At 53.2% G+C, this 16135-nt stretch overlaps 1 protein-coding gene and 1 long non-coding RNA gene across 8 annotated transcripts in view; one reads left to right on the top strand and one right to left on the bottom strand.

Moving 5' to 3' along the window:
- The window catches only part of LOC138847215 (uncharacterized), a 45861-nt gene extending 32528 nt beyond the window's left edge, over window positions 1-13333 (top strand). Inside the window, exon 3 of the long non-coding RNA XR_011384911.1 lies at window positions 13108-13333. This is a non-coding gene — a long non-coding RNA (uncharacterized lncRNA). The remainder of the gene's footprint in view (window positions 1-13107) is intronic.
- Window positions 1-16135, bottom strand: part of RGS6 (regulator of G protein signaling 6) — a 612852-nt gene that overhangs the window by 18569 nt on the left and 578148 nt on the right. For 6 of the 7 annotated variants that reach the window (XM_051826035.2, XM_008272115.4, XM_008272116.4 and 3 more), the window contains exons 16-17: window positions 6082-6171; window positions 2541-2594 (exon numbers count right to left, since the gene is read on the bottom strand). In XM_051826035.2, coding sequence (XP_051681995.1) covers window positions 2541-2594; window positions 6082-6171 — 144 coding nt within the window. The remainder of the gene's footprint in view (window positions 1-2540; window positions 2595-6081; window positions 6172-16135) is intronic. The other variant, XM_008272117.4, reaches the window with a different exon arrangement.

Genomic DNA, 16135 nt, shown 5'->3' with positions numbered 1-16135 from the left:
GGTGGTCATTTTACACATGGGAGTGCTATTGAACTAGCTCTTCATGTTCTTTTACAGTTTGCAGTATGCATAAGGTGAAATAGTCATGTAGACCAACTTTTAGATAAACTCACTTTAAGTATCTAATTTTCCAAAAATGGATATCAAATTGCAAGATGCATTGATTGGTTTGTTCCATTCTATCAGAACACTGGGCATCTGAGACCAAACCCTTGGGTTTCAACCTTGAGTCAACAGAACACCAACACTGTTCTACAGCCATGACCTGTATCTCCAAACTTAGCCACCTCTAAGTGGAGACAGGGTGTTAGCCAAGGATCCAAGGAGCATGGGTAGACCAATGGGGGTCCATCTCCCGTCCAAGTACTAACCAGGCCCAACCCTTTGCTTAGCTTCCGAGCTCAGACGAGATTGGGCTGTTCAGGGTCGTATGGCCACAGACCTCTGTCCATCTCTACCATGGCAACCAAAGAACACACCACACATTGAAGTGTGTGCCATCTATCACACAGATGCTAAAAATGTCAGGGGAGTGAGACATTCTTCTTCAGCTCACCTTGAGAGTATCTCTAAGTTCTCCTAGGTGCACACTGCAGACACTTGGGGGTGTCTGCTGCTTTCCCATTCCAAACACTTTGTCGATAGACCTCTGGGATGAAGGGACATCAACATTTGCTCCTCACAGAGCATCAGCGAGGCCACGCTTGCCTTTCCTGACACACACACATCTCACACAAATCATCCTAAAGATGTTTAGACATCGTCTTCTCCCACTTTAAGATCATACATTCAACCGGAAGTGCCTGCATGAGGACGGTCAGAGCCTTGATTTCCTAGAGTCTGAACCTGAAAGTCCAAGATGCCTACACCATATACTCTTGGGGGGGGGGGGGTCAACAAAAGCTCTAAGTATCCTCTACCCATAGCATTCAGGCAGAGAGAGAGAGAGAGAGAGAGAGAGAGAGAGAGAGAGAGAGAGGCGGAATGGGATTCTGCCACCCTACTGGGCTGTTGTGGGTGGAGGAAGTCCATGGGTCGTGCCCCTGATATCCTGTGGCATCTGCTTGGTGTGTGAAATCAGATGGCCTGGCGCACCTGCCACTAGGCTGAGGGGCCAGCACATCTTGCATTCTGCATGTTATGATTCCTTAGGAGGGAAGACCAAAGAAGGGAAGGGATGACTACCCATATTTTAATCACTACCTACAAGAGTATTCAATGTCCATATCCAATGAATTCAAAATAATGTTTCAATGCCGTTAATATGCACCTGGCTATGACAAGTAAATGGCTAGTTTGCTTTCAACCCGCGATCCTTAGAATTGATGTTAAAAGGATGAAATAAGGATGCTAACCATATAGTAGTCAGGTTTTACAAGGACTTTCCTCTTCAACAGGGGCAGAAAGGAAGTCAACACTGGGAGCTTCTACCTTCTGGGAACAGCTATGTGGCCAGTTACATGCACGGGGTCCCTGTCCTGTCCCCAGCTGCCATGTTGGTTCACTCTGATTCAACATTAACAGCAGGCTGGGCCCCTGGAGGAGGGTGGCTTGTTTTGGATGAGTCAGGCAGTGAGTGGGAATGAGTACTTTCTGTGCACCCAATCCTATGCTCAAATCTCAGAGAACTACATGGGAAGCGGGAAAGGTCTAAGCTGTTCTGCAGACCATGGGATAGAATCTCCAGCATGTCCTGCGGGGATGACTTGGTCACTGCTTGCTCTCATCTGCTGTGATGGGGTTCCCCCCCGGTGCCCCTGTGTGGGCCTGTAAGCTGTGGGTGTGCATGGGGGCCAGGCCACTTCCCTCTAATGACAGTGAACCGGTATCCCACTCTGCTCCATCAGAATGAAGGCTTGACTAGGCCTTGCCCCTGGTGGATGGGAAATCCCAGGGACAGTGCAGGGACTCAGCTACTGCTCTTCTCTCCTGTCACCCTATGCAAATGAGGCTGACGGGGCTGCAAGGGACAGAGGGACTCATGCAGAGGTGGCTAACACACACGCCAGCGAGGCCACATCACTAGAACCCATGCAGCACGGCCGCCTTCTGCACACAGCAAAAGCCGCCTACATAGCAAGATCAGCTCATGACCCAAAGCAGCGTGGCTGCCACAGTGTTTTACAGGGGAAATTTGGATTTTTTTTTTTTTTTTTGAGATCAGCAATGGTTCTGAGCCAATTTATTTTATGGTACAGTTCGATGGCCTTCTTCCCAGGCAGCTGCAGGAGATGCACCCACCACACAGCCCCCAGGGCAGTGGAGGGGGGAGTCCATCCTTCTTGACCCCTGACCAGAAGCACATATGCCCAGGCCTGAGGCTGGGTGGTCAGGGTGCACCTGCTGCAGTGGGAGCCGCTCGCTCTTTTGCAAATCCATCTCTCGAAGAGAAGCTGCAGACACTCGCAAAAAAAGGGGGGTAAGTGGAAGGGGGAAAGCACTGGGCTCCCTCCCACCCCAAAGAAAATGACAACCAAAGAAGAAACAACAACTGCAGAAACCAAGAGAAACGACACGGGAAGAAAACCGACTGAACTTACCACACTGCGAGTGAACTTTTCTAGGGAGGTTCTACGACCTTGCTCACTTTCTGGCTTTAGGGAAAAACAAACAAACAAAAAAAAAAGGTAGGGAGAAAAATACAGAAAAAAAAATCTTCAGCTTACATGTGGTCTCCACACAGCGGCAGCCGCGGCTAAAGAACAAAACCAAAAGCCAAATGGGACCAAAAAAATGCAGAAAGAGAAGCAGCCAGAGCCGTTGGCAGAGTCACTGGGAGAGACAGAAAACAGAAGCCCAGAGAAATGGCACTGCCTCCTGGGAGCCCAGAGGGGCTTTGCTTCCCCGGGGGCCAGGGATTGTGCAGCACAGCCGGGTTTAAGAACTCAGCTGGTGGTCTGGGGCTCTCAGCGGGCTGCCCCCACATGCAAGAGCTCCACTGGGGTCGGGACCCCAGGCCCCAGGCAGTGCTCTGGGTGCCCCACGTGGTAACACACTAGCTCTGAGGGCGGGGGGGGGGGGAGGATGGGATGTCAGGAGGCCATCAAATCATCCATGAGCCTGAGTGCGAGGTCCCTGCTCAGAGGCAGCCGGAAAGTTTGCTAATGTCAGTGATTTATGAACCCCATGACCTCTGTTCCAGGGCTGTAGAGCAAGGAGGGTCTGCCCATGCCCTTGGCAATAATAAAGGGTCCGTCCAGGGCCTGTGTTCTGCATGGAAAAATGCTCTGGGTACCCAGGCAGGCGACACCTTTCAAGGTGTACTCAATAGCTTGGGCAACTCTGAGGGGGAGGGGCCTCGGTCAAGAGAAGGCAAACTCCAGACTGCAGGGGGTGGAGGAGGTGGGGTGTGTCTGGCCTTTGCCCCACATTCCCTACCTGCAAGTTGATCCCGGAGCCCTGTTCCACGGTCTGGAGCCCCCGGCTAGGGAATTAGAAGGGTGCACACGCTCACAGGAGCACACACAGATGCCCAGCAACTCAACGGGAGAGCTGCCGAAGCAGCCAGGCATCTGTGGGTCCTGCAGGAAGTGCTGAGAGCAGAGGGGCAGGACCCAGGCAGCCACCTGTCTACGTGGACAGAGGCAGAGGGCTTCCTGGCAGACACGCCCCTGGCCACTGGAAGACACACACGAGATTGTAGAAGGAAAACACAACACCAACGACAACACGGCCACTGAGTGGGGCTGGGGTTTCTGCTTGCACAAGGGAGGGGAGGGATCCGTGCCTGGCCCTGGGGACCAAACTGAGTCTCCGTTCACAGATGGAGGGGCTCAGCTTTAATCCCGTGAGCTGCCCGCAGAGAGTGCACTGGGCCCAAGTCAGGTGGGTCCCAGGCCCTGTGGCTAGTGCTGTGCCTGTCATCATTGTCCCCTGGCTACTGCCTTGCTGTTCACCGGGACAAGCCATTGGCCTGTCTCATTCAAGGTCTCTGGTCTGTACAGCCCCTCCTAGCTGACCTGGGAAACCAGCATCGTTGGTAATTAATCATCCTGGGGTCGCCCTCAAAACCCAGCTCGCCTACGCCCCGAGAACCTTGCTCCTTTCCTTTGAAAAGAAGATCAATTATGGATGAAGCATCAGAAGGCTGCGCCTCCCGACTCCAGCAGGGGCTGCTCCCGGCAGCAACAAGAGACCCGTTCCTACCCCTTCTCTTGGCTGGAGGCTGTGAAGCCCACATGCCCGGTGTGACCTGGACACTGACATCACGTGGTGAGCCCGACCCTGAGAGCAGGGGACGCTCGGAGCCTGCCTGGAAATGCTGGGTAGAAGTCAGAGTCACACCTGGAGTCTCAGGAAGGAGCGGATGGGGCAAGGGGCTTTTGTCACTGCTTTGGGGAACCTTGAACTCCTCATTGCCGAGAGGGTTTTGTGTCGCCAGGCTTTGAGCTGTAGGAACGTCGCCTCTTTCAGGGGCTGGGAAGGTAATTCTGATGAACCTCCCTTGTAACTGCCAGCGACTCCTCCCCTCCCCACTCAATCGACCACTCTGGAAGGTCTTCTTCTCATACGGGAAGTTCTGCAGGTGCAGGTCTCTGCCCACTTCCGGGTGCCTTTCCCTTGTGGGAGGTTCTGAATGGACTGGGGCAGCTCCTCTGCTAGGGGTAGAGAGAGCCCCACGTAGGTCAGCCTCCTTAGGGCCTCACAATGTCCCCAAGTTGTGAGCAGGACAGGCATCCTGAGCCACAAGGAATAAGGAAAACGGACTTTGACATCTCCCGTGGGACCCAGGCTGTAGAGGTCAAAGTCTCCACAGCCTCTGTATTTCCTCCCAGGACTTGAAAGCCATGGGCTTCGGGCCGGTTGTGGGGTGTCAGCCCTCATCCATCAGCACCCCTGCCCCAGCACACTGTGCTGTGACATCCTCCAGCAGGAGCGGGCAAGAGGCCAGCTTCCCACGCATCCGTGCAGCTGCCCCTGGGGAAAGGGGTGCAGGACGCGGAGAGCCGGGGTCCTGACCATCTGGCCATGCCAGAAGGTCTTTTTTTTCCCTCTCTCAGACTATTAAGGCTCCACTCAGGGCTCCCTAAAAGCAGCAGAGCAGGAGACCACACTGTGCTAGACTCTTGAGTTGTGTGGTGCTGACCAGATACACAGACAGGATCCTGGCATGAGGGGTAGACAGCACACAGAGAGGTCGCGTGGCTGAGCAAGGAAGCCCGACAGAGAGCCTGTGCATGGACAACCACACTTAAGGACTGGGGTAGGGAGACGGGTGGGCTTCACGTGCTCCTATGTGGTGGGGCACAGGAGTCATGGAATCTGGGGCAAATCGAGGTGCACTTCACCACACGTGGCCTCACGTCACCAGTGAAGAGTACAGAGGGTTGGTAGGCACTCTGAATCATGAGCCATCTCTCTCGCCTCCACTTTCCCAGCCCTCATGCCTTTCCCTGCTCGCTCTTCCCTCCTCCCAAAAGTCCAGCCAAGCTCACCGCTGCTGGAGTCGCCCTCACCAACCTCACCACGTGCACGTTCAGGTCCCTGGGCGCCCAAATCCATGACTCCAAGGGCAGCAGGGAACCAGGACTCACCGCTGATTGGAGGAGGAGGAGGAGCCAGGATGTGGTTTCTTCTTGGTTAAATGCAAAGGGAAACACTGGGGTGGGGGGTAAGGCAGGGAACCTCCTGGGGATGACCTCAGGCACTTGAAACGGACGTGTTTTCCTGCCCAGTGAGTGGGCTGCCCCATCCTTGCCCTGTATGCGCTGCTGGGCTAGACAGGCTGTGGGGTGGGGCCGGACACTGCAATATGAGGCTGGCTGCGGCATCTCAGGGACTCCTGGTGTCCCTGCCAGTCCTGCACTCCTGTGCTGACCCCCTGTGGCCTGGATCACAGCACCCACGCCCCTCCACGTGCAGAGGTGGCGGGGACTGGAGGGAGCAAAGCAGCACCTGGACCTGGGCCCTTGGGAGGAGGGGGTAGTGCCGATCCTAACTGGAGTGGGCATGGGCAGAGGAGGGAAGGAAGGAAAAAAAAGAAAGAAACCCAGAGGGTGCCGTTCTCAGTTCACACCGCAGCAAGCAGCAGGCAGGAGTGGACAGGGCTAAGGAAGGCAAGCCCGCCCTTGCCAGAGATACCTTCTTCTTGGCCTGCAGCAGGTCCTGGTAAGCGTTGGACCGGAGGAAGCGGGCATAGCTGTCACTTTTCATCAGCTTGTAGATGTGCTCCTGGGGAAGGAAGGAGGTGGGGAGACACGGGGAGAGCTGTGAGCCAGCACGAACGGACACCACAACCCAGCAGATACAGGGGGCCCTGGGTACGTGCACAGGAACCTGGAAAATCTGCATCACGTTCCGCCTCCCTCTACCACACACACCCAGAGACCCAGAACAGGTTTCCTTTCTTGGACTAAGAGGTCCTTGAGGCTCACGTCCCACGGGATTTGTAACTGGGCCTAGGAGCCATGTCGGATGCTTCTGATTAAAATCTCAGGCACGGCAGCAAGAAGGAACAAACTCTTGCTGCACCCAATTTGGATGAATCCCAAGGGAACTGTGATGCGTGCAAGAGCCAACCCCCAGGTTACAGACTCCAGGCTTCCATTTATATTGCAGTCTCAAAATGACAAATTACAGAAACAGAGACCAGTTTAGTGGCTGCCAGGGGGTGGGGGATGAAGGAGATGGGAACGGAGGGAGAACAGGAGGCAGCAGTAAGGGTATTTGCAGTCATGGGATGGTTCTCTGTCTTGCCGTGTCTTGTACACGTGATAGAGTTGTACAGAACTAAATGGCTATACACACAAACACATGAATAGAAGTAAAACTGGGAAATCTGAACAAAATTCGTGCATGTAACCATGGCTGTGATACTACACTATAGATTTGCAGGATGTTGGTGCTGGGAGAAACTGGCTCTGTGGTGCACCTCTGTTATTTCATGCAACAACATGTGAATCTCCAAGTGTCTCAAAGTTTGATCAAACAAACAGGGAGTGGGTGTCTGCCCAGCAGTGAAGATGCCCTTGTCCCACCTCAGAGTGTCTGGGTTCAATTCCCAGCTCTGGCTCCTGACTCCAGCTTCCTGCTAATGTGTACCCTGGGAGGCAGCAGTGGTGGCTCAAGTGGTTGGGTCCTGGCCCAACCTCAGCTGTTGTGTGCATCTGAGGAATGCATAGTAGATAGGACTCCACTCATGCTTTGTCTCACTCAAATAAATGAAAAGTAAATAACAAAATAATTTGGAAAAGACAACCAACAGTCAGTCCTGCAGTTGGGTCAGTTTCGGCATATCAGGGCCGTCCACTCCACTTGGAAGAGGCTTTTGGCAGCCAGACCACGGGGCTTGTGGACAAATAACCAGGCCTGAGGCTGACATCCAGGAGAGGCAGGTGCAGTGGCATGGAGCTACCTCCTCTCCTGGACGCCAAGAGGCATTTACATTCTGTTCTTGGCAATGGATTTCACCCCTGACTTCCAACTACTTCCTGCATCCCTGTGGTCCTCTTGCAGGTCTGTCCTCATCACAGGCAGGAAAACCCTGGCCCATCCCACGAGGTGGAAAAAGGATGCTTTGTCCCTTGAACTGGAATTCGGCTCAGCTGCCCGAGAGAGCTGGGCTGTCCCCACAGAGGACCTGTTAGGAGTGGGAGTGGGTGGGGAGGGTTTGTTGGCTGCTGGCCTCTCCCCCACGAGCCCACTGTTCCTCCCGTGAAGCTGGGCAAAGGCCCTGGTGCTCAGTGGGGAAGGGAGCCGACAGTGCACAGCCAAGAGGCAGGACTGGCCACCGATGCCCTCTTCCCAGGGAGGGCGTGGAAGCGGCAGCTCTCTGCCTCCTGTGAGCTGGGGAGCATGTTGTACAGCTGCCAGGCCAGAGGACGCTGAAGTCAAGGCCAGGGCTCGCCAAGACTCTCCCTACCCAGCACCAAAGGAAGAGAGCACCCAGTAGCCAAGATGCAGAATTAACCTGTGTGTGACGTGCCAGTGGGTACAGGAAACGTGGTGGCTACGTACCACGGATCACTCTTCAGCCTTAAAAAGAAGGAAATCCTGTCCTTGGAACAGCACGGGTGAGCTGGGAGGACATGACGTGAAAAAAGCTAGGCTCAGAGACAACTCCTGCCTGTCTCCCATCACGCGTGGGATCTAAACAGTGGAACGCACAGAAGCAGGGAGAGAGGGGTGGCTTCCAGAGGCTGGTGGGGAACAGGCAAGACTGGGGAGATGTCGGCCAGACGACACAGTTCCCTTACACGGAAGGCAGAAGTCAAGCCATCTATTGGACATCGTGGCACCTGCATTCGTAATACACCATCTACCTGCTAAGAGTCCATTTTCAGTGTTTTCTTTGAAACAAGCATGTGAGGTAACGCACATGTTAAATGGTTTGATGGAATCATTCTGTATCTTACGTATCAAATACTGTGTCCAAACATCATGTTGAACACCATAAACGCATATAATTTTTCTCAATTTAAAGACTTTTAAAAAAATTTTAAAGTGGAAAGCAAGAAATTTGAGGGGGCCTCTTTGTCTTATCTTCAGTGGGACCCCAAAGAGCCTTGTTTGAGGCCAACTTCATCTCGGGTGTCCCCAAATTTACCAAAGCAGGGCGCCCCCCCCCCCATGGTAACGGACCCTTCGCAAGGAATCAGAGGAAGTTAAGGGCTGGGCTGGTTCTGGGACGATCAGCAGAGTCCAGAAGAGTTCAGATGGACAAATTTCATATGCACGCGGTCTCACAAAGTGTTTGCCTGAAATTTTCAGACAAAAGCTCCCTGTAGTTAAGCTCCTTGAGGCTGGGAAGAGTGTGCTTTTCTCTTCTCTTAAAAGATTTATTTTATTTGAAAGCAGAGTGACAGAGAGGAAGATACAGAACGAGAATCTTCTATCTTCCGGTTTACTCTCCTAAGGGTCACAATGGCTTGGGCTGGGCCAGGCTGAAGCCAGGAGCCAAGATCTCCATCCAGGTCTCCTAATCAGGTGGCAGGGACCTAAGCACTTGGGGCATCTTCCTCTGCTTTCCCATGTACATTAGCAGGGAGCTGGATCTCAAGTGGAGCACCCAGGACTCCAACCAGGAGCTCTAATATGGCAGCCTAACCCACTATGCCACAGAGCTGTCCCCTTTCTCTCTTATAGATATATGGCATCCACTAGAGGATCAAATGGCAGTTGGATGTGCACGGGTTCTTGGTTCACTGAGCTGCGTGTATGAATTGAATGTGCAGCAGGTTTGCAGGCCCAATGCTTGTTCAGGCTCATGGCTAGGTCCAGGTCTTGCTCTCTCTACATGGAAGGAAGGCAAGGGTCCCCCTCCTGCCGGCCTCCTCCCCCATATCCAAGGAATGGGAGTCTTTGGCTCACCCATTCCTACTGGTCTTAGAGCCCAGTCAAGGACGTCTTAGCCTCTGGTTTGCTGTTGCTGTGAATTATTCTAGCATTTAAATCCCAGCACAAATGTAACCCAAGGTAACAGTGACTCACTGCCTCCTTTGCGAGGCAGGCCCTGCTGTGTCTGGCCGACAGAGGCAGGTGGCTCCTGAGTCATCTGGAAAGGTGCCTGGACCCTTTCCAAACTCCCCTCCTAAGCGACGGGTCCCTACTTCTTGTTCTGACTCTGCAGAGGAATCAAAAGCCCCAGGATATATTTCAAGAAACCGCCCTGCTGCCCCGAGGGGGCTCAGGAAACCTCTTCCAGCCTAGCTCTTCTGGCCTGGTGACACATTTCTGTCCCCATCCTGCTAATTCCTAAAGGTTCACTGTGGCAAGGGAAAGCCTGGTCTGTTAGAAGAGCTTTGTCGATGGAGATGGAGCAGGACAAGGCCGACGCCCACACACTTAGCCGCAGGTGTTCAGCAGACACCTACGGGGCATGTGTTGGGCAGCAGCGGCCGAGGTTACAGCCTGGCCAAGGCAGGCAGGTCTCTACTGTCATCCTGCTCTGAGTCTACCAGGCAAGGCAGACCTTGCACGAAGATGCCCATGGCCTGTGGGGCAAGGGGCTCCAATGGAGAAGTTCAAGTTCAAGGTGCTATGAATGGGCACCACTGGGGACAAGCAGCCCTGCTAGGAATGCTGGTCAGTCAGAGAGATCCTTATGCACACAGGGAGATCTGAGTAGGCAGGGAGCAATGTGTCTCCCAGTTCCGGGGGACCCGGGAGAGGGTCTGCCCATGCAGCTGCACAGTCGGATTGACTGGAGCAGGAAGGGTGAGCCAGGCACAGGGAGGAAACAGCTGGGGCGGGGTGTCCTCTCTCCAGGGAGGCTGGTATGGGTGGAAGAGCAGTCTGGCACTGCTCTCACCTTCCTCACACCACAGGGCCAACGCCATAGCCAGGCACCAAGGCAAGGCAGCGTGGGGAGGAAGCAGGAGGTGAGATGAGCCACAAGAGGATGGGTTGTGTGGGGTGCCCTGCCCCTGCCAATCTCACTGCTACCCTTGGCCATGATTCCGACCACTCTATGAGGAAGAAGCCGCCAAAGCACTAACAGCAGACCCAAGGCACAGGTCTGCCCCCCCAAAGAGGGACCCCAGAAGCTCTGCAGGGCCCCAGCTCCAGCCTCCCTCTGGCCTGGGCCTCTCTTCCCCACAGCCTCAGGATCTGTGGCTCTCTCCTGCCCAGCTAGCCCTCCCCCAAGCAAAGAAATGCAGCCTTTGATGTGCCCAGTTATGGAAACGGGTTCCTTCCTCCTCACCAGCTTTGTCTAGGAAACACAAAGACAGTGAACCGGGGGTGGGTGAGCAGAGAGCTGAGATTTTTCTGGGAATGAGAATTAAGATTGGGCTCAGGGTCCTTGGCCATTTCCCAAATGCAATGAGTTTATCACTGCCAGGGACAGCAAGTGTACAAAGCTCTTGGCAGTGACCTCTGTTGATTTATGAGGGGCTCTGGTTTGTTTCCCCAGTTCTGCAGACAACCAGTCTTAAGGAAAATGTATATCTAGAATCTGTAAAGGGCAAGGGAGCCACTGGCAAAGCCAGCCAAGCCCCCACTGTGAGCCAATGCCTAAGGGGCTGGAGAAGAAGTGTTCCCTCCTATTTTTTCATTCCGTCTTACCTTCCCCCTCCCTCCCTCCTCCTCTTTTCTCCCTCTTCCTCCAAGCCAGAAGGCCCAGTTGACCACAAACAAGCAGAACTTTCAGGGATCACACTGACCCCTGAACCCAGTGCAGAGGCCTCTTCTCCAGGGACAACACCACCAACACCCCAGGGCCCTAAGCCACACCAAATGTCCTAGCCACGGTGCTGGCGGTGGAAGGGAAGCACACCCCTGCCATGGTGACAGTCACAGGGCCGGGATGCCACCCTGCTGCCCCACTCACTCCTCCTCTCCCTTCTTGGGGCAGGGTGCTCAGCTTGCCTGGAAGTCTAAGGTAGATGCAAAAACAACTGGATTCAGGAGGGGCCGAGATGCAGGCGGGAGCAGGAGGGAGCCAGCAGCACACACTCTGACAACCACACCTGCTACGAATCAGCGGTTTGCTGTAGGAGTTCTCATCTGGAAATCTTTCTTTCTAGACAACACAGTGGCTCTCACAAGAGATGGGGCAGGTAATCAAAGGGCGAGGGCCATGGGCCATGAGCACCAGAGCAGCTGAACCACTTCAGAACACCCCTGGGCCCTCCCCTTTGCCGTGGGTTCCCAACACCGCAGCGGTCTCATTTCCCAGTATCAGACCGCTCTGCTAGATGGGGGAGCCACTCAGCCGAATCACTGCACAGCAGCCAAGAGCTCTTCTTGCGATTTCAAGATCTCTGTTTTTCCTTTTGCAGGTGTTCATGCCTCATCTCTGCCTCCAAACCTAAGCTTTTTGGAATAAAACCCAGACTTTAGGAGCTGTCGGGTCCCTTGTAGTCCCCAAAAGGCAGATGAGGCCATGGGACAGGATGTGACACTGCTGTGTGGGTTTGTGGATATGGGCGTCCAAGGCCAGGTGGGGTTCAGGTCCCGATTCAGCCTTCTCTAGCCCTGTCCATCACCCAGCGAAATGCACAAACAGAACTGGGAGCTCTACAATGATGACCAGTACTAAGGATCATTTCATGGCACCCCCGTCTGAGGGGTTGCGGTCCATGACACAGAAGGCCAGAAGGTTCTGGAGAAAGGGGAGGCAAGAGGACTCGGGAGCAGAGCCAAGCCATGCATCAGTGCTACGTCAGAGAGGTGGACACTGCAACCCTAACAGGTCAGGTGGCTTGGCCAAGGTTAAGGGCAGAGCCAGAGCTGTGTGACACCAAAAGCTCAAGCTCCTCCCACTTGGACACGTTGCTTTTCGCTGTGCTTGCCCTGGGGTTCTGCGGGAGCCGGTGTTGCTTGGCTGAGACAAAGCCCCTGCTCCACACGGGCTGAGGGAAGGTTAGGGGCCTCCCCCCATGGCCTAAGTCTGAGTCAGTCCAGTGCCCGTGACTCCTTTGCAGGAGGGCTTCGTGGCCACCACTGTTCACGGTGGTCAAGGCCAAAGCGGTAGGCACGGCCCATGGACTGGCTTCTCGCCTAACAGACTGGCCACACACTATTTGCCCTCCACAGTTGGAAGCTGTGCTCCTCCACTGGGAACAGTTCAACCTGCAAAGCACTGAGGGGCTCTTGGGAAGCCCTAAGGAGCAAGTCTGTGTCGAATTTCACCTTTCAAGAAACTCTTGAATACCTTAAACCAAAGGCACGGTGGCACGGTTCAGCATGCAGACACGGTGTGCTGAAGCCTAGGGAGTCCTTTGCTTAAGCACGGGTTCTGCAGGACCAGAGTGTGTACAGTGGTGAGGACTTGGAGTATCTTCTTGATAAACATAGAAGAGGTCTCTGTTAGAAGAGAGACCACAGAAATGTGGCTATCCACTTACACGGATGGATGCAGCTCTGGGTGACTGGGGATATTAAAGGAGAAGCTTCTGTGTGGGTTCCCCAGGCCCCTTGCTTCCCCATAAGGTATCTTTCAAGGTCATCAGAGGGCCTAAGTGTCAAAGATCACTTGCCTTCACCCGGCAAAGCATCTGTATAAACACATTTAACGTACCCGGCCAAAGGGCACAGTGTGTTTGTGTTGTTCAGTCTCTATTTTTAGATAAGGGTAACTTCAAAGGCAGCCTTGTATGATGCCTTTTACCTACCCAAATCCCATGGGTATTGGCTGAGAAAACTGTTTTCCTTTTCCTCTTCCAGGTCACGGGGTTTGGTGCAAGAAATCTACGTTCAGAAGCAGCAACAAGACAAGTTTGGAATTGAATTCTCTGATTCCTTCTCTCCAGGAACTACTATACCGTGTGGTAATCGGCAGAACCGATCTCCAACAACTCATCTGTTCTTTTCAAAATGCATCCCTCCCTCTGTTGTTCATCTCCCTAAAATAAAACCACCCACTGAATAAAATGAGAAATCCCCGGAGAAAGCAGCACACGGCATTCTTTATCAAAGTATGTCTGGCAGGGGACTCTAGCAGGAAACACTTTCTGGGAGAGGATTAATGCCAGGAAGCTTGGTGTGGTCTTGTGACATGGGCACACAATGCCACCACCTCCATCCACCATCGCAGCAAAGATGTGCAGCCCTCCGCAGGCCGGAAGCCCTCCACTTGCGGGCGGTCCAGGGCAAACACATGACTGCACTCCTCCAGGCTTCAGCTTTTAAAGAAAGTGAACGTTGGTTGGAAACTTTGCATTCCTTATCCACATTGCTTTTAAACATCCAAGTTTAGGTACTACTAGAAACGTTTGGCTAAGCTTTCTTGTCTGCGGATAGTGGGTGTACATTCGATGGCATCTTTGTCAGCTATGTAATCAGCCCGAATGCATCCTGGCTTTGAACTTGACCTTGGATCATTCTATAAATGGATGATGGCCCAGGAGAGCTTTGGTAACTGAGGCTGAGGTTCTGCTTAAGGGCAGGTGCTTGTCTTTGCGTCCACACTTTCCCAGAGCCTAGTGTCATCCCAAGTTTTGCTGAATTGGTATATTGCAGACACCAAATTTAACCAGTGTTTGCCGATGACCTACTATGTATGCTCCCTGAGGAAGTCTGGCAGGGCTCTTAAAAGTTGAAAGCCAAGGGACAAATTACCCCCTGCCTTTTTACAATAGGCACAGCAGAGAGAGTCATAATTCTGGACTGAGCTGTCAAGGCAAAAAAAAAAAATTAACCTCAACCACAAACAGATCATGTCCTCAATGTTGTAGAGGCATATAAAGGGAAAGAAGACCAACTTCCTCCTCCCACCAAAGAACTTTCAGATCCAAAGGTCCAGAAAGCCCTCTGGGGACAGAGCAGGCTGGCTTTCAGCAGGTACCACAGTCGGAGAAGCAGTCGTACTTGGACAGTGAGGAAGAACAGGCAGGGACCTGCAGGGTTGAAAGCCCAGGGGCTGGCTTGGCCCACCCATTTCAGCTTTCAATCCATTTGAAGGACAGATTTCCAATCCAATCCACGCTGATCTCAGTGAAGTGTTTTCTTAGGCCTGTTTTGTTTTGTTTGTTAAGGGTGATGTGCTCTGAGACAAGCTCTGCCTGATGGCAAAAAGCCATCTGGAGCTCCCATTTCCTGTGTAATTTCCCTTGGCATAGAACTTCATGCCCCACAGGTCAAGGTCTCCCAGCTTGATGAGAGAATAGATGTGCATGAGACGGACGGTTGGGCAGATGGACAAGTGATGGAACAGACCCAGGAACACAGTCCTTGGAATATCCTTGGACACTCAGACCTTGTAAACTGAAGCCGAGCAGCTGGCCCACTGACTCCTGTCTCCTTCTGGGACTGGTGGAGGTTCTGGAAGGAGGCAAAGGACTTACGAGGAGATCTTAGCTTTCAGGACTTCCTGTGGCTGAAGTCTCTCCTCCAGAAACTGCCAGCACATCTTCAGAATACCTGCCCCAGACCTCTCTCCTGGCTCCAGCCTGCTCTGCCCACCTCCGTCTGATCCCCCTGCCAAAGGCCTGCAGGGCTTTGCTGCTGTCTTCGAGATGAGAGACGTCAAGTTCCTTAGGACACTCAAGGTCCAACCCCACCCCTAATTGCTCTTGCATATTTTCCTCCTTCCAAGAGCTGACACCGTCTTTCGGGAATTCCTTTCCAACCCAGCTTATTAGTAGGAGACCACATGGAAAATGAATGCCATTCATTTTTCTGAATTCCCACTTATGGACAGAGAGAACTTTCCACTTTCTCAAAGACTACCAGGGCTATGAGCTCAAACGATTTCTCTAGAACTCTTGGTGAGCCCTGGAGAAGGCATCATCCCCATTTTTCAGACAAGGAAGTTAAGACGGAAGGACCCTCGCCTGAGACCCCAAGGCAAGCAGGTGACAATGCAAAGCATCTGATGCCCCAGGACTGACAGCAAAGAACTCAATCCCCAGCATAAAGGACTCAGTCCTTAAAAAAAAAAAAATCATGGCCCATTTTTTTTTTCTTCCCTCACAAGGCTAAATCTATGAAATTGGAACAGCACAGCCAACAGCTGAGGGCTACGGTCACAGCTCACAGACGGTTAGGGCCAATTTGGTCTTGGCCCAAATTCCCAAAAAAGCCAAATGGAAATGCAGGGCCTGTGTTGGAGGGGTGTCCTGCAAGCACAGGCAATTACCTCTGCTGTAACCATGCACGTGGTCAACTGCACACAATCCTCCTCCCAGAGAGGCTGCGGCCTGCCCCAGGCCCACTTCCAGTGCGCGGGTAAATCTGCCTGGGCCTCACCCAGGCTCCCCGCGGCTGACATGAGGGCACAGCTCGGGTTTCTCTGAGGATCCTGGTGTAGAAGCTACCCATATGGAGTGTTCAAGGGGCGTGGTTATCACCATCCCCACTCAGCAGGTGGGCAAACTGAGGAGAAAACACTTAGAGGACTCAAGTGCACAATTCTAAAAGAAGTGCAGAAGCCAGATCAGAGCCTCCTGCCTGGCCCTGGCACATCTCTCAGGACCAGTCTCTCCAGGTGTCAGGGTGACAACCAAGCTCTCGACACAATCCAGGGACAGTAAGTTCCTGGCAGGAGACTCCTGGCCAGCAAGCTTGGAGATCTCAAGTCCTTGCCAGTCATGGGCTGCCAAGGACTTTAACCTCTTTACCTGGAAAATTCTCAACTGCACCTCCTTTGTTGGTGCAGGCAGCCAACAATGGCCAGGATAGGTCCCATGGCGTTGTGTCAGGTACTGGCCAACTTATGCTCTGCAACACCCTGTGTTGCCATGACTACACCAAC

Source organism: Oryctolagus cuniculus, chromosome 20 (genome assembly GCF_964237555.1).
Source record: "Oryctolagus cuniculus chromosome 20, mOryCun1.1, whole genome shotgun sequence".
NCBI lineage: Eukaryota > Metazoa > Chordata > Mammalia > Lagomorpha > Leporidae > Oryctolagus > Oryctolagus cuniculus.
This window is presented reverse-complemented; position numbering and strand designations above follow the sequence as displayed.